This window comes from Saccopteryx leptura, chromosome 8, assembly GCF_036850995.1.
Source record: "Saccopteryx leptura isolate mSacLep1 chromosome 8, mSacLep1_pri_phased_curated, whole genome shotgun sequence".
Classification (NCBI taxonomy): domain Eukaryota; kingdom Metazoa; phylum Chordata; class Mammalia; order Chiroptera; family Emballonuridae; genus Saccopteryx; species Saccopteryx leptura.
In genome coordinates this window covers 66,764,309-66,787,516 of record NC_089510.1, presented here as the reverse complement: position 1 = coordinate 66,787,516, position 23,208 = coordinate 66,764,309, and the positions used below count along the sequence as shown (strand labels likewise).

At 39.4% G+C, this 23,208-nt stretch overlaps 1 protein-coding gene across 5 annotated transcripts in view; it reads right to left on the bottom strand.

Moving 5' to 3' along the window:
• The window catches only part of TBCCD1 (TBCC domain containing 1), a 42,067-nt gene that overhangs the window by 17,760 nt on the left and 1,099 nt on the right, over nucleotides 1–23,208 (bottom strand). The window contains exons 2-6 of one of the 5 annotated variants that reach the window (XM_066347590.1): nucleotides 23,042–23,120; nucleotides 21,089–21,193; nucleotides 20,498–20,624; nucleotides 17,866–18,244; nucleotides 6,348–6,503 (exon numbers count right to left, since the gene is read on the bottom strand). In XM_066347590.1, coding sequence (XP_066203687.1) covers nucleotides 6,348–6,503; nucleotides 17,866–18,201 — 492 coding nt within the window. In that variant the 5' untranslated portion in view covers nucleotides 18,202–18,244; nucleotides 20,498–20,624; nucleotides 21,089–21,193; nucleotides 23,042–23,120. The remainder of the gene's footprint in view (nucleotides 1–6,347; nucleotides 6,504–17,865; nucleotides 18,245–20,497; nucleotides 20,625–21,088; nucleotides 21,194–23,041; nucleotides 23,121–23,208) is intronic. The other 4 variants (XM_066347591.1, XM_066347587.1, XM_066347588.1 and 1 more) reach the window with 4 other exon arrangements.

Sequence of the window (23,208 nt, the reverse complement as noted above, 5' to 3'; positions counted from 1 at the left end):
TCCTTCTATACCCATTTTGTTGAGAGTCTTAAACATAAAATTGTGTTGTATTTTATCAAAAGCCTTTTCTGCATCTATTGATAAGATCATGTGGTTTTTGTTCTTTGTTTTGTTGATATCGTGTATTACGTTAACCGTTTTACGTATGTTGAACCATCCTTGAGATTCTGGGATGAATCCCACTTGATCATGATGTATTATTTTTTTAATATGTTGTTGTATTCGGTTTGCCAGTATTTTGTTTAGTATTTTAGCATCTGTATTCATTAGAGATATTGGTCTGTAGTTTTCTTTCTTTGTGCCATCCTTGCCAGGTTTTGGTATGAAGGTTATGTTGGTCTCATAAAATGTGTTTGGAAGTATTGCTTCTTCTTCAATTTTTTGGAAGACTTTGAGTAGAATAGGAACCAAGTCTTCTTTGAATGTTTGATAGAATTCACTAGTATAACCGTCTGGGACTGGACTTTTATTTTTGGGGAGGTTTTTAATAGTTTTTTCTATTTCCTCCCTGCTGATTGGTCTGTTTAGGCTTTCTGCTTCTTCATGACTCAGTCTAGGAAGGTTGTATTGTTCTAGGAATTTATCCATTTCTTCTAGATTGTTGTATTTGGTGGCATATAATTTTTCATAGTATTCTACAATAATTCTTTGTATATCTGTGATGTCTGTGGTGATCTCTCCTCTTTCATTTTGGATTTTATTTATTTGAGTCCTGTGCCTTTTTTCCTTGGTGAGTCTTGCCAAGGGTTTGTCAATTTTGTTGATCTTTTCAAAGAACCAGCTCCTTGTTTTATTGATTTTTTCTATAGTTTTTCTGTTCTCTATTTCATTTATTTCTGCTCTGATTTTTATTATCTCCTTTCTTCTGCTGGTTTTGGGTTGTCTTTGTTCTTCTTTTTCTAGTTCCTTAAGGTGGGAAGTTAAGTGGTTCACTTGGGCTCTCTCTTGTTTGTTCATATAGGCCTGAAGTGATATGAACTTTCCTCTTATTACTGCTTTTGCTGCATCCCAGAGATTCTGATATGTCGTATTTTCATTTTCATTTGTCTGTATATATCTTTTGATCTCTGCGCTTATTTCTTCTTTGACCCATTCATTTTCTAGAAGTATGTTGTTTAGTTTCCACATTTTTGTGGGTTTTTCCCCGTCTTTTTTGCAGTTGAATTCTAGTTTCAAGGCTTTATGATCAGAAAATATGCTTGGTACAATTTCAATTTTTCTAAATTTGCTGATATTGTCTTTGTGGCCCAACATATGGTCAATTCTTGAGAATGTTCCATGTACACTAGAGAAAAATGTATACTCTGTCGCTTTGGGATGAAGTGTCCTGTAGATGTCTATCATATCCAGGTGTTCTAGTATTTCGTTTAAGGCCACTATATCTTTATTGATTCTCTGTTTGGATGACCGATCTAGAGCCGTCAGCGGTGCATTGAGGTCTCCAAGTATGATTGTATTTTTGTTAGTTTTTGTTTTAAGGTCAATAAGTAGCTGTCTTATATATTTTGGTGCTCCTTGGTTTGGTGCATATATATTAAGATTTGTTATGTCTTCTTGATTCAACTTCCCCTTAATCATTATGAAATGACCATTTTTTGTCTCTGAGTACTTTTTCTGTCTTGTAGTCAGCATTATTAGATATGAGTATTGCTACACCTGCTTTTTTTTGGGTGTTGTTTGCTTGGAGTATTGTTTTCCAGCCTTTCACTTTGAATTTGTTTTTATCCTTGTTGCTTAGATGTGTTTCTTGTAGGCAGCATATAGTTGGATTTTCTTTTTTAATCCATTCTGCTACTCTGTGTCTTTTTATTGGTAAGTTTAATCCATTTACATTTAGTGTAATTATTGACACTTGTGGGTTCCCTACTGCCATTTTGTAAATTGCTTTCTGTTAGTTTTGTATCTTGTTTGATTCTTCTCTTTTGTTTTTCTATCATTTGTTTTTGTTTGTTTGTGTTCCATACTTCTTTCCTCTGTTGCTACCTTTTTTAAGTCAAGTGTTTTTGTGGTGGTTTTTTCAAGGGTGGTTACCATTAAGTAATGAAAAGGGTACCTACCATATTTATTGTAGTACCCTATCTTATGAGTATTTCTGCACTTCATCGTCCTTTGCTACTGTTAATCTCCATCCTCTCCCCCCTTTTTTTTCCTTTGTTGTCACAGTTTAAGTTTGGTTTTATTGTGTTCTTGGTGGAGCTGTTACTTGTGGTTTTGTTTTCTTTTGTTCTTTGAATCTGGTTGGAAAACCCCCTTTAGTATTTCCTGGAGTGGGGGCTTTCTGCTGATAAATTCTCTCAGCTTTTCTGTATTTGTGAATGTTTTTATATCTCCTTCGTACTTGAAGGATAGCTTTGATGGGTATAGTATTCTTGGCTGAAAGTTCCTCTCTTTCAGGGCTTTAAATATTGGGGTCCACTCTCTTCTAGCTTGTAGAGTTTCTGCTGAGAAATCTGATGATAATCTAATAGGCCTTCCTTTATATGTTGTACTCTTCTTTTCCCTGGCTGCCTTGAGATTTTTTTCTTTGTCATTGGTTTGTGTCATCTTTATTATGATGTGCCTTGGAGTGGGTTTGTTGGGGTTAAGAAAACTCGGTGTTCTGTTTGCTTCTTGAATTAGAGGCTTTAGTTCTTTCCACAGGCTTGGGAAGTTCTCGTCTATTATTTGTTTGAGTATATTCTCCATTCCATTTTCTTTCTCTTCTCCCTCTGATATACCTATTATTCTTATGTTATTCTTTCTGATGGAGTTGGACAATTCCTGTAGGGCTTTCTCGTTTTTTATTATTTTTGAGTCTCTTTCTTCTTCTCTCTGTTGTGCCTCAAGTTGTTTGTCTTCTATTTCACTAATCCTATCTTCTATCTGGGCTGTTCTGTTAGCTAAGCTTGTTACCTCGTTTTCCAGCTCGTGAATTGAGTTTTTCATTTCTGTTTGATTTGTTTTTATAGTTTCAATTTCCTTGGTAATATATTCTTTGTGTTCATTGAGTTGTTTTCTGATCTCCCTAAATTGCCTTTCTGTGTTTTCTTGTATATCTCTGAGTATTTTTAAGATTTCTATTTTAAATTCTCTGTCATTTAGCTCCAAGGCTTCCAATATGTTAAGTCTTTTCTCCATAGATTTTTCCACATCTATTTGTGTTACCTCTCTTTCTTTTGTATCCATAATATTCGATTTCCTCTTTCTTATTGGCATCTGAGGGTGGTCTTGTTGATAGCACTAATTAGAATTAATAAAGAGTAAAAAGTAAAAAAAAAAAAAAAAAAAAAAAAAAGGTAAAACACCCCACAAAAAAAAAACAGTAATAATTTATTATTTCTTCCTTTTTTCTTTCTTCTCTTTCCCTCCTCTCCCCTCCTCAGGGAAATATCGTGATGACTTGTGAATTATATTATGCTAAATGGAACAAAAACTGCCTATAATGGAGGGCCTGATTTGGGGTGAAGAGTTCAAGGGGCAAAAAAAGGGAGTAGGGACCTACTAAATGCAAAGAAAAAAAAAAAAAGAGGAAGAAAATCTTAGACAAGCATAAGATGATTTGCTTGTAAGTGATGGTCGACTAAGAGATATAATGAGAGGGATAAGAGGGAACCAGAAAAAAGGAGAAAAAAAAAAGAATAATAAAGAAAAAAAAATAAAAATAATAAGTAAAAATCTGTTGTATTAAGTGGAGCGAAGACTAAATACAATGGAGACCTTGGGTTGGGAGGAATGCTAGTAAGTTAAAAAGCAACGTAGCCCTGGCCGGTTGGCTCAGCGGTAGAGCGTCGGCCTAGCGTGCGGAGGACCCGGGTTCGATTCCCGGCCAGGGCACATAGGAGAAGCGCCCATTTGCTTCTCCACCCCCCCTCCTTCCTCTCTGTCTCTCTCTTCCCCTCCCGCAGCCAAGGCTCCATTGGAGCAAAGATGGCCCGGGCACTGGGCATGGCTCTGTGGCCTCTGCCTCAGGCGCTAGAGTGGCTCTGGTCGCAATATGGCGACGCCCAGGATGGGCAGAGCATCGCCCCCTGGGGGGCAGAGCACCGCCCCTGGTGGGCGTGCCGGGTGGATCCCGGTCGGGCGCATGCGGGAGTCTGTCTGACTGTCACTCCCTGTTTCCAGCTTCAGAAAAATGAAAAAGAAAAAAAAAAAAAAAAACAACGTAAAAAGTATCCAAAATGCCACAAAAATAAACAAACAAACAAAAAAACAAAAGCGAAAAAGAAAAATAAAACCAAAAAAAAACCCCTTGAGTCCCAAATTAAATAATTTGTTCGTGATTGAGGATTAAATGGGAGGAAAAGTAAAACGAGAAAAGAAAAAACGAATAGAAAGAAAAAAATAAGAAAAAGAGAAAAACGAAGGAAGAAAAAAAAAGGAAGAGAAAAAAAACAAAATAAAGCAAAACAAAAAAAAAACAAAAGAGGAGAGAGTGAGAGTTAAGTGTTTTGGAGTATAACCTTAAAGGAGGGTGAGGATGAAGAAAAGAAATAAAATGTAACACTCATGGGTAGTGTAGTTCAAGAAAAGGGAAGCATAAGATGGGCAGAGAATAAAAGGACCGAGGTGAAGGAAATAGAAATAATAATAATAAAGGCAATAAGATAGAAGAAACAAACAACAACAACAAAATTAGTGGAACAAGTTGTAAAGTCTGGATTTTTCTTGATTTTGAGAGGTTAACCTTCTTCCTTTTTCTTTTCTCTCCCTCTTCCTGGTCGGTGACTCTGTACCCCAGGCTCTGCCCCTGTGTCACACTTAGGTAGGGATTTGCAGTTGATGGGATTCTATGGCAATGTCCTATAATTGGCTTTAGTCTTGCTGGTAGTCAAGGCTTGTTGGCGTTTGCAGGGTCCAACGATGAGAGAGTTTGCTTTCCTGGAGTCTCTCTCCTAGTCCCCCCTTCCTGAATTAGCAGCCTGGTGATCCAGCTATAAGGCTGCTACTGCTTCTGCCTGGGGAGTAAGAGGCTCAAAGAGCTAGGAAATCCCCACTCTATCCCCACTCAGCACAAGGCTTTGGGAAAGGCTCTGGCAGTCAGAGCCTCCAGTGTAATCAGGCGGGGGGTGGGAGTCAATTGTTGTCAAGGTGACTGTTCAGCGCCTAGCATTCAGTTGGACCACTCAACCCAGGCTTTCCACACTTTGTAGCCTGTTTTGGCTGGGAAGAAGAGGCACTAGTCTCTGCTTGCGAGTAGTGTAGTATAGATCTTATTATCTGTCAAGTCCCTCTTGTTAGCGTTTATCCCTGAATATGGAGGCTCTATCAATCAGAAGTTGCCCCCGCCCCTTTAGCGAGAGGAACTAAAAAATATCACGCCTCTTGTCTTGGATCGCTGAACTGAGAGAGATCTTATCAATTAGAGCCCCGTGGGTGCGCAGATTTCATGGGTTAAGCTAATTTCAGTGATTGGATCCGCAGCTGTGCTCCAGAAAGTATTTCAGGCTGCCTGCGCGCCCTCCCCCAACGCTTGATTGTTAGCTTGAATGGCTGGGTGAGGTGCCCCGCCCACAGAGAGAATCTCTCAAGTAGGGAAGACCGCCCTGGGGCCTCTCCCGCTCGCCTCGCCGCTGGCGGCTGGGGCGCACCGTGCGCAGGATAATGGGGCACCCTGGGTGTGCGGGCCAGTAGGGCGCTCTGGGCGCGTGGGATGCCCAGGGCACGCGCGCGCGCGCAAATGGGGTGCTCCGGGCACCGGTGGCTGGGGACTCTCACTCGCAGTGCGCGGGCCGCTGGGAACGTTAGTGGTGCTCGCTCTGTGACCGGACCGCGGCACCAGGCGCGCGCTGGTGGCTGCTCGCAGCACTTAGGCTGCCGCTCCCTGAGTGTGGGCCGACTCACCACAGGCGCACTCCCTCCGCGGCTTGAATGAACGTCCCTGCGGTAGTTAGCTTCCTCCACACCCTCGTCTCTCAGATTCAAGTGATAATAGTCCTTTCGCTTTCAGTTTGTGTGGAACTCTGGAATGCTCTGAGGATAAATTTTTCTGTTTCTAGTTGATAAATTTGTTGTGATTTTGGGGAGATCTGTCGGAAGCGCTGCTCACAGCGCCATTTCCGTGACGTCACTCAGATTCAATTCATTAAATTAACAAATGGGAATGCTATTAAGAGTATAGTGAATGATTTAACTGCAAATCGTGATTTCTGTGTCAACAATGGAACTGAAATTATTTCTCTATTTTAAGACTGTAGACATTGATTTTGTTTTTATAACTTGGGTAAAAAAAGTGAAAAGCAAAGCAAAACAAAACAAGCCAGCAAATCAATAGCTTATATGAATAACCCCAACATAATTTTTAATGAAGGCAAACCATTTCCTTCACAAATCATCTCTTTCAGAGAAAGACACCAAAATTTAAGCAGTACCTTATTATGACAACTGGATTTTTCAGTCAGATCAGCAGACTGAGATCTGTTTCTGGGACTAGGCCACTCTTCTCCAATCAAAGACGTCCTCAGAGAGACCTTATTTAACTGCTGTATGTACAAGAAGAGCAGGAACTGCAGGGTGTTGACTGAAAGCTGTCCAAGAAGGAAATAAATGATGAACAGAGGTCCTAAAACCACAGCAATCACTAGTCCACAACTAAACAGATACACTAAAAAAAATTTCATAACAATTTGCTAATCCTAGGAAGACGTGTAGAAATATTGCTAGCATTTGACATGTATGTGTCTGATATCCAGATGTAGCAGTTCCTAAAACTAAACCGGGGCCACCTTCTTGGAAAGCTATGTAGCATCTATGGCCACAGAATTCTCTCCCAAAACTGATGAAGAAAGAATGAAGTACATACTTTTAAAAAGTATAATATTTCAGAAGTTTAAAATTACAGTTTATTTTTTATTTTTTATTTTTTTTACAGAGACAGAGAGAGTCAGAGAGAGGGATAGATAGGGACAGACAGACAAACGGAGAGAGATGAGAAGCATTCTCATCAATCATTAGTTTTTCGTTGCGACATCTTAGTTGTTCATTTATTGCTTTCCATATGTGCCTTGACCATGGGGCTATAACAGATGGAGTGACCCCTTGCTCAAGCCAGCGACTTTGGGTCCAAGCTGGTGAGCTTTGCTCAAACCAGATGAGCCCATGCTCAAGCTGGCGACCTCAGGGTCTCGAACCTGGGTCCTCTGCATCCTAGTCCAACGCTCTATCCACTGCGCCACCACCTGGTCATGCTAAAATTACAGTTTAAAAAAACTTAGTAATATGAATAAAAAAAGAAAGAAAGAGAGAGAGAGAGAGAGAGAGAGAGGGAGAGAGAAAGAAAGAAAGAAAGAAAGAGAGAGAAAGAAAAAGAGAAAGAAAGAAAAGAAAGAAAGAAAGAAAGAAAGAGAAAGAAAGAATAAAAAAGAAAAGAAAGAATTTATTTAAGACACAGGGGTCAGTTAACAAACAAACTTATTAAGAAAGTTTAGGATACCAGAGCAACACAAAATTGTGATTTTTCAGTGTATGTGCATTTTGCAGGAAGAGGGCCTCAGGTTTTCATCAAATTCTTATTTATTTATTTATTTTTTTACAGGGACAGAGAGAGAGTCAGAGAGAGAGATAGATAGGGACAGACAGACAGGAACGGAGAGATGAGAAGCATCAATCATCAGTTTTTCTTTGGGACTCCTTAGTTGTTCATTGATTGCTTTCTCATATGTGCCATGACCGCGGGCCTTCAGTAGACCGAGTAACCCCTTGTTCGAGCCAGCGACCTTGGGTCCAAGCTGGTGAGCTTTTTTTGGCTCAAGCCAGATGAGCCTGCGCTCAAGCTGGCAACCTTGGAGTCTCGAACCTGGGTCCTTCCACATTCCAGTCCGACGCTCTATTCACTGCGCCACCACCTGGTCAGGCTTCATCAAATTCTTAAAAGGATGTTTGACAAAAAAAAACTGGTCTGACAAGTGTTGATATGTCATTTCTTATTTGAAGGAGAGTGTGGTTGGAAGCTCAGGTTTTTTTGGGTTTTTTTTAACAATTGCTTTTAGTCTATGTAGTAAATGCTTTATTTATTTATTTATTTTTACAGAGACAGAGTCAGAGAGAGGGATAGACAGGGACAGACAGGAATGGAGAGAGATGAGAAGCATCAATCATTAGTTTTTCATTGAGTGTTGCAACACCTTAGTTGTTCATTGATTGCTCTCTCATATGTGCCTTGACCAAAGGCCTTCAGCAGACCGAGTAGCCCCTTGTTGGAGCCAGCGACCTTGGGTTCAAGCTGGTGGGCTTTTGCTCAAACCAGATGAGCCCGTGCTCAAGCTGGCGACCTCGGGGTCTCGAACCTGGGTCCTCTGCATCCCAGTCCGATGCTCTATCCACTGCGCCACCGCCTGGTCAGGCATGAAGCTCAGGTTTTAAAGTTCATGATTACCTTATGTATGCATTCCCATACATATACAGGAAAGGCAAAAAAGTAAAGTAATACCCCTGGGATTATACTTAATGTTCACCCTCATTCCCAACCTGGCTAAAAACCACTATGCTAAGGAACTTAAAAATATGGATTCACATGATCACCTAGACCCATTCAATCAACTGTCAACATGGAACCCCATGAATCTATATATATTTTTAAAAATTTGCTTTCTTAATTAAATTCTCTGAGATAATTATAGATTCACATGCAGTTGTAAGAACTAAAAGAGAAATCCCATGTACACTTTAACAAGTTACCCATCTTGCAAAATCAGTATAACAAAATATTAAAACCAAGACATTAACATTAATTGTCAAGGTACAGAACATTCTCATCAACATAGAATCTCTCACGCTGCCCTGTTAGGGTCATACCTACTTCTCTCCCACTCTCACCTATTTTCTATCCCTGGCAACCATTTCTTCATCCTCTATCTATAATTTAGTTGTTTCAAGAATATTATATAAACAGAATCTTTTTTCTTTTTTCTTTTTTTTACAGAGACAGATAGGAACAGACAGACAGGAACAAAGAGAGATGAGAAGCATCAATCATCAGTTTTTCATTGCAACATCTTAGTTGTTCATTGATTGCTTTCTCATATGTGCCTTGACCATGGGCCTTCAGTAGACCGAGTAACCCCTTGCTCAAGCCAGCAACCTTGGGTCCAACCTGGTGAGCTTTGCTCAAACCAGATGAGCCCGTGCTCAAACTGGCAACCTCGGGATCTCGAACCTGGGTCCTCCACATCCCAGTTCGATGCTCTATCCACTGTACCACCGCCCAGTCAGGCAAAATTAGCTTTTTAACTCAGCTAATTTTTATAAATATTTCCACTGAACGACTACTTGTTATATTGTCATTATTTCTTCATATACCTGCCTCCCCATGAGTCTACAAGATTCTTATTGTTTTCATTTTTATATTCCTAATAAGAATAGAATCTGGTACATAGCACTCAAAAAATTTGGAGTTTTCATTCATTTCTATATCCATAGTATCCTCTACTGTGGCTAGCACACTCAATGAATGTTTGATTAATGCATAAATGTAATACCCTTCCTCTCTTGGTTGCTTGCCAAACTTCCTATCAATCCCCAAAACCTTGTTTACATTTTACCCCCTGTGGCAAAGACTGGCTACAAGCTAACTAAATATCTTTTCTTCTCGGGTGCACAATTACCTGGCATTTCCCAGTCTCCCTTCAAATTAGGCATGGTATAACTATATTATAGTCAATGAAATGTGGGTAGATTTTCACATACCACTTTCAAGTCTCCCAAAAACTCTCCCCACCAAAAATAGAAGGGAAGGACTGTGAGGACCTGTGGGCAAGGCTGTGGCAAATTGTATCATATTTGCAGCTATGCACTTATAAGAACCATAGGATTTTCCTTACTTCCTCGCTCCTCTATTCTTCATGGGGCTTATATGAACCATAGAATTTTCCTTACCTCCTCTGAAGTAGTTTACCCCCCCCCTCAGATTTTAGACATGTACATATGACAAAATTTTAGCCAATGGAATGAAAGTAGTCATATTCTGCTCACAAAAATTTGGGGATATTTCAAAATGCATATGAAACGATAAAAAGAAGCATTTGATTGTTTTTATTAAACAAGAAAATTAGAAAAGCAAATGACAAGTCAAAGAAAGTTTGATTATGCAATGAGATGCAAAACCAACTTTTATTTCATTGGTGAAAATGCACTATACAGAAGGCTGAAAATACTGGAGTATCTGCAAATTCCCTGATCCCCTAATATTTGTGAGCAGTGTAATTTATGTTATACATCTGAGCAAAAGTTTTAAAAGGCATCATGAGTTTCCTCTTGCTCTGTTGCTCTTCCCTCTGTCACAAGAATAGATGACCTACACAGAAGCTGGGTCCCCAAATAAGAACACAGAGCCAAGCCACAGCCTAGAAGAGAACCATAGCTAAGGTGCAGCCTACAGGTAAAATAAGCAGGAAATAAACCTTTGTTACTGTAATCCACTGGAATGTCATTTGTTTTTAACTGCAGCAAAGCTCACTAACAGAGGCTCCAAAAGATATAGGTAGCCTACTTGGATAATAGCAGCTCAGAGATGCCCTGGGTTGCACTGTTGCATAAATAAGAAACTGTTACCATGCAAGCCACTGAAATGCCAGATTGCTTGTTATAATAACTAGCCTATTCTAGTTAATATACTTTCACTGTGAAGTTATTCCTAATCACCAGACTCAATCATTCTCTTCTCTATTCTATTTCTGTATGTTATGCATACTTTATTGTACATTTCACACTATTTTTTTTAAAAGACAACTGCTAGTGATGTCAGAGAAATGGCACCATGAGTGCTCTTGATATCTCTTCCTGAAACTTCAACAAATTCAACAACTAGAGACAGAAAAACAATCTCAGGAACATCTAAAATACGCATACATCAAACAAAGGTACGACTGGGCGAAAAGGTGGCTGAATATATAACCCACTCTGAAGGAAATAAGACGGAGAACAGAGTATTCTGCTTTCCTCACTGACCTGAGCAAGGGCTGCTTTCACTTGGAACTGAGAGAAAGTGAGGGCTGGGCCGTGGAAAATGCTGGGCTAGAGTAGAGATGTTCAAGCCAGGAGAGAGTGTGCCCGTGGCTCAGCCTACACGGAGCTAGGGCCAGCGGCAGACCCAGGCAGAGGTGGGCGAGCAGTTGCCTTGTTTACTCCCGGTATCCCAGTCAGCGAGCGCAGGCAGTGTGTGAGTGGATCCACCTGGCGCTTCAGGTGTGGGTGCCGACGTTCCCGGATGGAGGCGCTGGGTTGGAGACTGTCAGTAGTGGCCCTCTGCATGGGCTATGACCAGAGTTCTGAATAATCCCGGCTTCCCAAACAACAGCATGTGGGAAGTGCACGAAAGCCAGCTTCTCTACACCCAGACCTGTCTGGGCACAGCACCTCCGCCAGCCATACAGGCTAACAAAGCACACTCCTGGGGAAGAGAACTGTGGAAGGGGGGGGGGGTGGCGGAGGCAGCTTGCATACAGCCTGTGGAAAGCAGACCTGTGGAGTGCTGAGGCATACTACATATGCCCGGAGGCTCATAGAAAGACACTGAAAGGCAATTGGCTCCCAGCCCTGCCTGATTACGCTGGCAGCTCTGGCTGGCAAAGCCTTACCCAGAACCCTGCGTTGAGTGGGTATAGAGGGGGGAATTAGCAGCTCTTAGAGCCTCTTGCTCTCCAGGCAGTGGCTGGGGCAACTTCACAGCTGGGTCCCAGGCTGCTGGTTCAGGAAGGAGAGATTTGCGGAGAGGCTCCGGGAAAAGGACTCTCCCATTGTCAGAGCCTGCAAACGACTACCAACAGGACTGAGGCCTAGTTTATGTCATCACCACAGCAACACAACAGCAAATCTCTGCCTAAAGGTGCCACAGGGGCAGAACCTGGGGTACAGCACCACCCGTCAAAAAGAGAGAGAAGAAAGAAAAAGGAAGAAGATAACTTCTCAAAACCAGGAAAAATCCACAGTCTTTATAACTTTTTCCATTTTTTCTTGCATTTTTTATCTTTTCTTTTTCCTTCCACTTTGGACTTTTTATCCTCTTTCCGTTTTATTTTTTTTTTCTTTTCATTTTGAACCTCATTACCCATAGGTGTTTCATTTTCCATTCTTTTTTTTTTTTCTATGAATGTTACATTCCAAAAAACTAAATTTTTTTCTCTCTCTCTTTTTCTTTCTTCTTTTCTCTTTCACTTTTTCTCTCATTTGAATCTCACCCACAAACAAATTATTTTATTCTGGATTTCAATTTTTTCTTTGTGGCATTTTGTGTGCTTTTTACTTCACTTTTTATCTCTTTAGCATTTCCCCCAACTCTGGCTCTCCATTCTACAGTTTTTTGCCACTTAATACAATAGATTTTCATTTTTCACTGTATTTTTTCTTTTTTCTCTTTCTCTTTTCTCTTACACTATTTCTCTCATTCAACATCATTTAAAAACAAATTATTTTATTCTTGATCTTTAAAATTTTCCTTGTGGCATTTTGTGGGTTCTTGCCTCATTTTTTGCCTCTTTGTCACTCCCCCCCAACCCAGGCCCTCTGTTCTATGTATTTTTGTTCCACTTAGCACAATAGAATGTTCAGTTTTTCACAGAATTTTCTCAAAAATTTTTTTTATCAACTCCTGTTAAGTGTTATTAACAATACCACTCTCAAATTCCATTAAAGAAAAAGAAATCGAATATCATGGATACACAAAAGACAGTGATCTAGCTCAGATAGATGAGGAAAAATCTATAGAAAAAAATTTCAATAGCTAGAAACCTTGGAGTTAAATAACAGAGAATTTAAAATTGAAGTCCTAAAAATACTCAGGGATATACAAGAAAGCACAGAAAGGCAATTTAGGGATCTCAGAAAACAATTCAATGGATAGAAAGCATACTTCAACAAGGAAATTGAAATTATGAAAACGAATCGAACAGAGATGAAAAACTCAATTCATGAACTGAAAACGAGGTAACAGCTTAGTCAATAGAACAGGCCAGATAGAGGAGAGAATTAGTGACATAGAAGACAGGCAACTAGAGGTACAACAGAGAGAAGAGGAGAGAGACTCACGAATTAAAAAAAAATAAGACAGCCGTACAGGAATAGTCTGACTCCATCAGAAAGAGCAACATAAGAATAATGAGTATATCAAAAAGAGAAGAGAGAGAAAATGGAATGGAAAATATATTCAAATAATAGACGAGAACTTCCCAAGCCTGTGGAAAGAACTAAAGCCTCAAATTCAAGAAGCAAACAGAACACCAAGTTATCTTAAACCTAACAAATCTACTCCAAGGCATATCATAATGAAATTGGCACAAACCACCGACAAAGAAAAAATTCTCAAGGCAGCCAGGGAAAAGAAGAATACAACATATAAAGGAAGGCCTATTAGATTATCAACAGATTTCTCAGCAGAAACTCTACAACAGGGGTCAGGAACCTATGGCTCGTGAGCCTCATGTGGCTCTTTTGATGGCTGCATCTGGCTCACAGACAAATCTTTTAATAAAAAAAAATAATAGTAAATATATAAAACATTCTCATGTATTACAATCCATTCATTTCCTACTGCTCATGTTCATGATTGCGGGTGGCTGGAGTCAATCACAGTTGTCTGCTGGGACGCCAAATTTTTATTGGATAATGCATAATGTACACGGGTCGTTGTATGGCTCTCATGGAATTACATTTTAAAATACGTGGCGTTCATGGCTCTCTCAGCCAAAAGGGTTCCCGACACCTGCTCTAGAACAATAGGATATGATAGACATCCACAGGACATTTCATCCCAAAGTACCAAAGTATACATTTTTCCCTAGTGTACACGGAACATTCTCAAGAATTGACCATATGTTGGGCCACAAAAATAACATTCAGAAAGATTGAAATTATATCAAGCATATTTTCTGATCATAAAGCCTTAAAATTAGAATTCAACTGCAAAAAGGAGGTAAACAAACCCACAAAAATGTGGAAACTAAACAACATACTTTTAAAAATGAGTGGGTCAAAGAATAAATAAGCGCAGCGATCAAAAGATACATACAGGCAAATGAAAATAACAATAAAACATATCAGAATCTCTGGGATGTAGCAAAAGCAGTAATAAGAGGGAAGTTCATATCAATACAGAACGAACAAGAGAGAGCCCAAGTAAACCACTTAACTTCACATCTTAAGGAACTAGAAAAAGAAGAACAAAGACAACACAAAACCAGCAGAAGAAAGAAAATAATAAAAATCAGAGCAGAAATAAACAAAATAGAGAACAAAAATTATAGAAAAAATAAATAAAACAAAGAGTTGGTTCTTTGAAAAGATCAACAAAATTGACAAACCCTTGGCAAGACTCACCAAGGAAAAAAGAGAAAGGACTCATATAAACAAAATCCAAAATGAAAGAGGAGAAATCACCACAGATATTATAGATACACAAAGTATTTATATTATTGTAGAATACTATGAAAAACTATATGCCACCAAATTTAACAATATAGAATAAATGGATAAATTCCTAGAACAATACAATCTTCCTAGACTGAGTCATGAAAAAGCAGAAAGCCTAAACAGACCCATAAGCAGGGAGGAAATAGAAACAACTATTAAAAACCTCCCCAAAAATAAAAGTACAGGGCCAGACGGCTATACTAGTGAATTCTATCAAACATTCAAAGAAGACTTGGTTCCTATTCTACTCAAGTCTTCCAAAAAATTGAAGAAGAAACAATATTTCCAAACACATTTTATGAGGCCAACATAACCCTGATACCAAAACCTGGCAAGGACAACACATAAAAAGAAAACTACAGACCAATATATCTAATGAATACAGATGCTAAAATACTAAACAAAATACTAGCAAATGGAATACAACACATTAAAAAAATAATTCATCATGATCAAGTGGGATTCATCCCAGAATCACAAGGATGGTTCAACACACGTAAAATGCTTAACATAATACACCGTATCAACAAAACAAAGAACAAAAACCATATGATCTTATCAATAGATGCAGAAAAAGCATTCGATAAAATACAACATCATTTTATGTTTAAAACACTTAACAAAATGGGTATATAAGGAAAATATCTCAACATAATAAAGGCCATCTATGATAAACCATCAGCTAACATCATATTAAATGGCATAAAACTGAAGACTTTTCCCCTAAAATCAGGAATAAGACGAGGTTGTCCACTCTCTCCACTCTTATTCAACATAGTGCTGGAGTTCTAGCCAGAGCAATCAGACAAGAGAAAAAAATAAAAGGCATTCATATTGGGAAAAAAAGAAGTAAAGGTATCACTTTTTGCAGATGTACATTGAAAACCCCAAAGACTCCAAAAAAAGATTACTAGAAACAATAAACCAATATAGTAAGGTTGCAGGATACAAAATTAATATACAAAAGTCCATTGCCTTCCTATATGCCAACAATGAAACATCAGAAAACGAGCTCAAAATCACAATCCCCTTCATGGTTGCAACAAAAAAATAAAATACCTAGGAATAAACATAACAAAGAATGTAAAGGACCTGATAATGAAAACTACAAAACATTGTTAGGGGAAATCAAAAAAGATATAATGAAATGGAAAAATAGTCCTTGTTCTTGGATAGGAAGAATAAATATAGTCAAAATGACTATATTACCCAAAGTGATATACAAATTTAATGCAATTCCCATCAAAATTCCAGTATCATTTCTTAAAGAAATGGAACAAAAAATCATCAGGTTTATATGGAATTATAAAAAAAACCAAATAGCCAGAGCAATACTAAGGAAAAAAAAACGAAGCTGGGGACATTACAATTCCTGACTTCAAACTATATTATAGGGCCACGATAATAAGAACAGCATGGTATTGGCAGAATAATAGACACTCAGATCAATGGAACAGAATAGAAAGCCCAGAAATAAAACCACATGAATAAGGTCAAATAATTTTGATAAAAGGGCCAACAAAACACAATGGAGAAAAGAAAGCCTCTTCAACAAATGGTGCTGGGAAAACTGGAAAGCCACATGCAAAAGAATGAAACTCGACTACAGTTTGTCCTCTTGTACTAACATTAATTCAAAATGGATCAAAGACCTAAATATAAGATCTAAAACAATGAATTACATAGAAGAAAACATAGGTACTAAACTCATGGACCTTGGTTATAAAGAGCACTTTATGAATTTGACTCCAAAGGCAAGGGAAGTGAAGGCAAAGATAAATGAATGGGACTACATCAGACTAAGAAGCGTTTGCACAGCAAGAGAAACTGACAGTAGAACAAACAGCCAACTAAATGGGAGATGATGCTTTCAAACAACAGCTCAGATAAAGGCATAATATCCAAAATTTACAAAGAACTCATAAAACTCAACAACAAACAAGCTAACAATCCAATTAAAAAAAATGGGAAGAGGACATGAACAGACACTTCTCCCAGGAAGAAATACAAATGGCCAACAGATATATGAAAAGATGCTCATCTTCATTAGCTATTAGAGAAATGCAAATCAAAACTGCAATGAGATACCACCTCACACCTGTTAGATTAGCTATTATCAACAAGACAGGTAATAACAAATGTTGGAGAGGCTGTGGAGAAAAAGGAACCCTCATCCACTGTTGGTGGGAATGTAAAGTAGTACAACCACTGTGAAAGAAAGTATGGTTGTTCCTCAAAAAATTAAAAATAGAACTACCATAAGACCCAGCAATCCCTCTACTGGGAATATACCGCCATATCTCAAAAACACTGGTACGTAAAGACACATGCAGCCCCATGTGCACTGCAGCACTGTTCACAGTGGCCAAAACATGGAAACCAAAAAGCCCTTCAATAGGTGACTGGATAAAGAAGATGTGGTATATATATACTATGGAATACTACTCAGCCATAAGAAATGATGACATCGGATCATTTACAACAACATGGATAGATCTTGATAACATTATACTGAGTGAAATAAGTAAATCAGACAAAACTAAGAACTATATGATTCCATTCATAGGTGGGACATAAAAATGAGATTCGGGGACATGGACAAGAGTGTGGTGGTTACCGGGGGTGGGGGGAGGGGGGTGTGGGGAGAGGAGGGGCACAAAGAAAACCAGATAGAAGGTGACGGTAGACTATATGACTTTGGGTGATGAGAATGCAACATAATCAAACGTCAAAATAATTACCTGGAGATGTTTTCTCTAAACCTATGTACCCTGATTGATTAATATCACCCCATTAAAATTAAAAAAAAGACTGCTGCTTTTATTATTTTTAAAATTTACTTATTTATTTGAGAGAGAGAGAGAAAGGGAGAGAGAAAAACAGACGGACAGAAACCTCACTCTGATCCTGTATGTGCCCTGACCAGGGATCAAACCCACAACCTTTGCATATCGGGAGGATGCTCTAACCAACTGAGCTACCGGCCAGGTCCATTTTACACTATTAAAGAGCACTTCTCTACACATTAGTTTCTCTATTAGTCTACGGAGTTCCATGAAACCATGAAAGCAGAAATGCTGTTTTAATCTTTGAATCCCAGCACATAGCAGATGCTCACTTAAAAATAGGCAGTTCATATCAGTGGTTCAGAAGCACTCTGTCACCTCAAAATACTTTTTAAAGTCAATGAAAATATTTCCTTCTTTCAATCACAGGGTTCCTGTAACATTATTGCTTTGGAAGCAGGTAAATAAGGATTAGTAAGTAAGGACTAATTCATTAAATATATTAACAACTGCCCAATTGGAACTGCTAAAATCCAAATATGGTGCTCTGGGATCACAATGGTCATTAACCTAAAACCACACACTGTAAAACTAGTGTGTATTTTAGAAAAATAAAAATTTTTAATGTAAAAATTAAAACATAATTAAAGTTAAATGGTTTATTTCCCAAAGTACACACATACATGTACATATTAATCCATACCTGATTTCTCTGCTTTTCGACTTCATCCTCAGATGTGCAGCTGGACAGAATCTCAGACCATTCCAGGCGCTCCTCTGGTGTCTTCACTGTAAGACTGTCAAATATTTCAAAGTAAAGCCACGCCAGATCCTTAGCCAACTGCAGCTTCCCACATGCAATGTGCCTCCAAGCAGACCAGTACAGGCGTGGGTAAGCTCCCTCTGTGGCCCGGGTTCGCACATAGGTGGATATCTTCCTGAGATAGTGAAGACTGAACTTGGACGGAGGTGGCACCTGTAAGGCACCCACTATAAAGGGTTCTGCTTTCACCCAGAGGAGAACTCCGGACTGATCCATATTATCTGTAAGGACATCTGTGTAAAGAGGCTTCTTTGCATACCTAGGAAACAAAGTTTTTTCAAAAATTGATTTTAAACAAAACTCTTGTATATATTTTCTTGTAAGGTGACTCCTCCCTTAACTGTTTTTGAATGTACTGTATCATTTTAAACTGCTCTTCAACCAAGAGCAGAATAGCTATTTGGGGAAGTTTTCATTACAATCTATCTGAACAAGAAAAATTTTGTATAAAAAAAATTTATGTTATTTGAATTGTTCAAAGTGGTTGTTTTAGGAAGAGTGTATAAATGCATAAGGTATGAGATGGAAGAAAAGAAGAAATGGAAAAAGTCTTCCTTCACAAGAAATCTTGCTCTACCTTGAAGGGGAATGCTTGTCAAAATTAAAAAAATAAAAACTTCATAGTCAAATCACTTACACATATGGATGGCTGGTTAAAGATACGGACATGTTAGCTGACCATATAAGCTCAATATGAAACACTAACACAAGATGACAAGAATACTCATGTAAATGTAGGCTGCAAAAATTGATCAAGGAAAGTTAAAGCTATTCTCTGTAACAGGTATGATCTCATGTACAGGTGCAATATTTTTTTGTTTGTTTTAACAGCAATACATGATTTTATGGAATATTTATAAAATATAGAAAAGGAGAAAATCACCCCCACTGCCACCAAACAGAAACTAGTTAATATTTTATTGTACTCATTTATCTGTCTTAATTTTCTACCCAGCTTGGATGTTAGTTTTTGAATTTTTATAGTTGTGATACCACCATATATACAATTCTATATTATTTTAAAAGCCTCATAGCACTCCAAATAAATGTACCCCAGCTTATTCAACTGTTCTCCTGTTTTCAGACATTTAGTAGGTTTACATTCTTTCACAAAACAAGTTAGGTAAAATACTGATCACTGCTAAAAGATGAGCCATGAGCAAGCACATGGGGGTCACTCACCTATTCTACATTTGTGTATGTTAAAAATGTCCATTTTAAAAAGTTTAAACTGCAATGAGATACCACCTCACACCTGTTAGATTAGCTATTATTAACAAGACAGGTAATAGCAAATGTTGGAGAGGCTGTGGAGAAAAAGGAACCCTCATACATTGTTGGTGGGAATGTAAAGTAGTACAATCATTATGGAAGAAAGTATGGTGGTTCTTCAAAAAACTGAAAATAGAACTTCCTTATGACCCAGCAATCCCTCTACTGGGTATATACCCCCAAAACTCAGAAACATTGATACGTAAAGACACATGCAGCCCCATGTTCATTGCAGCATTGTTCACAGTGGCCAGGACGTGGAAACAACCAAAAAGCCCATCAATAGATGACTGGATAAAGAAGATGTGGCACATATACACTATGGAATACTACTCAGCCATAAGAAATGATGACATCGGATCATTTACAGCAAAATGGTGGGATCTTAATTGATACGAGTGTGGTGGTTCGGGGGGGGGGGGGGAGGGGGGAGAGGGAAAGGGGGAGGGGGAGGGGCACAAAGAAAACTAGACAGAAGGTGACAGAGGACAATCTGACTTTGGGTGATGGATATGCAACATAATTGAATGACAAGATAACCTGGACTTGTTATCTTTGAATATATGTATCCTGATTTATAAAAAAAAAAAAAAAAAAAAAAAAGTTTAAATATCTACTACAAGTAATGTTATACTACCACCTTTCTGTATATTTTCTGCATTAGAATTATTTCCAAGACAAAATTTTCACATGTGCATTTGTGAAATGAAGTAACTAATAGTTCTGAAGTTCCTGACATGTAGTTCTGTTGCTTTCCAAAATGATTGTATCAAATTGCACCCTCACTTGATCTAAGATACTCTCTTCACTGAACACTCCTTGCACTAAGTAACACCACTTACAAAAACATTCTTATATGACTGATGAAAAATGTTTTATTATTATATTTTGCATTTGATTCTAAGAAACTTCTTTGGAGTATTTTCTGTTCAAAAAATAACTGACATCAGTTGAGTGCTTACTATATGCCAGACAGCATGCTAAATATTTTTCATATTTCACCTCTTTGCATCCTCACAACCCTTGGAGATTCGTATGACTATCCTATTTTCAGACGAAATAATGGAGGCTTAGAGAAGGTAAAGGACTTATCCAAAGTCACATACTTAAATCGGCACAGCCCTGAATTACAATTCAAGTCTGTCTGACTTGAGAACTGTGTTGTTTACAAATACACATACTTAAAGAACTGTTTGAGGAAAACCTTTGAAAAATGAAAGTGGATCCCAAAGAGAACTACCAGAACAAATGACTTTAGACGTGAGGCCATATATAAGGCCATGTCCAAGCGAAGAAATAGAAGTGCAGGATCCCAAGGAAGGGTGTGAGAGGGTAAATGGCAGCTGTTTTCAAATATGGGAATCGTTCTGAAAGTTACATTAGGAAGATGTCAGTTCCCCCAAATGTGGGGTTCTGAGCTCGTGTCTCAAGTGCAATCAAAAGCCAGATCCTAGAGATGAGCCCTTCGTATCCACTCCGGGACTCGTAAACAAATTCGTAAACAAACAGCCACTGGGCTCTTTTCCTCTTCATACCCCCCCCCCCCCGGCGGGCGCTGGGATAACGCTTTTTCGGGTGGGGAGATCATGGGGAGGCCCACGGCGGTCCTCCTGAGGGCTTCGTCCCCACCCTGGATGCTGACTGGGGCAGGACACCGCGCGGGCCGCCCGAGCGCTGCGACCGGACTTCGAGACGAGAAGCCCCGGCTGATAGGGTCGGTAGCCGACCAAGACCCGGGGAGCGCGAAGGTAGCTTGGGTCGAACCCTGAGGCGTGACAGCTCCCTTTCCTCCTTTCCCCTCCCTCCCGAGCACCGCTCAGGGCGCGGTTACCTGCAACTACCAGGGCCGCTCCGTCACACCTCTCCGTGCGCCGCCACGCCCTGCTCTCCCGGCCCGTCCCCGCCCGCAGCCGCACACACCGCGCAAGCGCGAGGCCTCGCACCACCGAGAAAGGGAGGACCATATTACTAGAGCAGCCAAGTGCTTTTCTAGTCTAGAACGCTGAGGAAAATTCAGCGGGAGCGAAAAACTCCCGGGATACTGCGTCCTGGAACCATACCCGGCTGCATTGTGGTATGAAGACTTTCAACTCTGGGGACAAGTTAGTTTTCTGTTGCTCCAAAGAGTTGTGGGCAGGCAACAGCTGCTGGAAAGGTCAGCATGCTTTGATCAGTAATAATAATAATAATGACGGTTTATATTTTAGAGTGCTTATTCTAGGTTGGGCACTGTGTAAAGCACCTTTATTTGTATTATCTCAGTCTTCCATGAACTCCTTTAGGTTAAGTACATTTGTTTTATTAATGAGAAAACTAGGGAATAGAGAGGTGGCAGTAATACACCCCTAAGCTCACACAGACTTGAGCCAAGATATAAACCCAGGCCTTCAAGAAGCTTTTTTTGATTCCACCCTGCAGCAGACATCACTCCTTCATTTACACCACCATTTCATGATTTTTTAGCCTTTTCCTGCTTTCTTAGTTCATTTATGATCTCTCTAGGTGTGGGAGATACAAAGGTAAAAGACCATAAAATGCATTTAGTTCCTCATAAAGCCTCTCTCCCCTAGTAGGCATCCTCCTGAAAGCATAATTTTATCTTTTTCTTAACTCTGCATGAGTCAAGAAGTAAAGAGCAGGGGCCTACTATTCGAACAGATCTAGGTTACCATTCAGGCTCCACCATTAAGTAGCTCAGTGACCTTAACAGATTCTATGCCTTTGTTTTCTGCAACAGCAATTATTTGTTGAGCGTCACTGTGTTTGGCATAGTGCTAGGAACTAGGATTATAGCAGTGAACAAAACAGATAAAGTCTCTGCTTTCTTAGAGTTCATATTTTAATAGGGAAAATAGTTCATACATATTAATAAAATAAAATAGGATAATATCAAATAGTAACTATTGGGGAAAGGAGTGTTGAATTTTGATTCGAGGCTTGAAAAATAAAAAAGCCAGCATACAAATAAGACAGGATAGTAAAAAGCTAGGAAAATTCTTTGGCAAATAGAATGGGGAAACAGACAGCTGAATAAATTGGCTGAGCAATTCACAGCCAGATGCTGTCTCATCTTCTTAGAAATAACCTTTAGGCCTAATTGTTTTGGTTCCAGGCCCGGGTGCCCCCCCCCCCACTACAACTTAGAGCTTAGGCCTTAATTGTTTTGGTTCCAGGCCCGGGTGCCCCCCCCCCCCCACTACAACTTAGAGCTTTAGGTACCATTCCCTGGGGCTGGCTGATGGGGGTGGGGGTCACACCTAGAAAAGCTTATGGATATTCTACTGCAATCTTCCCACTCTTCAAAAAAAACAAAAAAAAACAAAAAAACCCTAAGGACCCAGACCATGAGCTCTCCAGACTGGGAAGATGCCAAGGCTGTTAGTTCCCTTCTCCTCTTACTCCCCCTTCCTTCCGCTCCCCACCCACAGGCATGTATCTCCTAAATTTTAAGAGTCCTCACAGATTTGCAAACAGGAGCAGTGGACCACGGCAGCTTGTCCCAGGCTAACCCCCTGATCCTGTCTCCAAGGCCCCCTTTTTCCACTGATTTCTTTCCTATAAGGTTTTTAGAGAACCAAGACAGCCCCACCTAGGATCTCCTTCTATTATAGGCCCTTCCTTGTTTCACTGACCCCAGCTTTAATACACTCATAACTCTTAAGATCACCTGAACCTGGGAAATTTTTCCTGTGTAAATCAAGAACACATGCATTATTGGCTGGCCTTAGGCAGACCAGTAGTGTCAGGTTACACAAAGATGACAGTCAAAGCAACTTTTACTCACCATTCTAAGGTACTGTTCTATACAGATAAGAACAGAACAATCAGCTTCATGTTGTCATGAAACTGGCATTCCAGTGTACCTGAGTATGGGAGGCAGGGATGGAAACAATAATAATAAAAAAAGCAAGGTGGTGTAAAAATAAGGGATTCAGCAGGGGCTAATTTTGA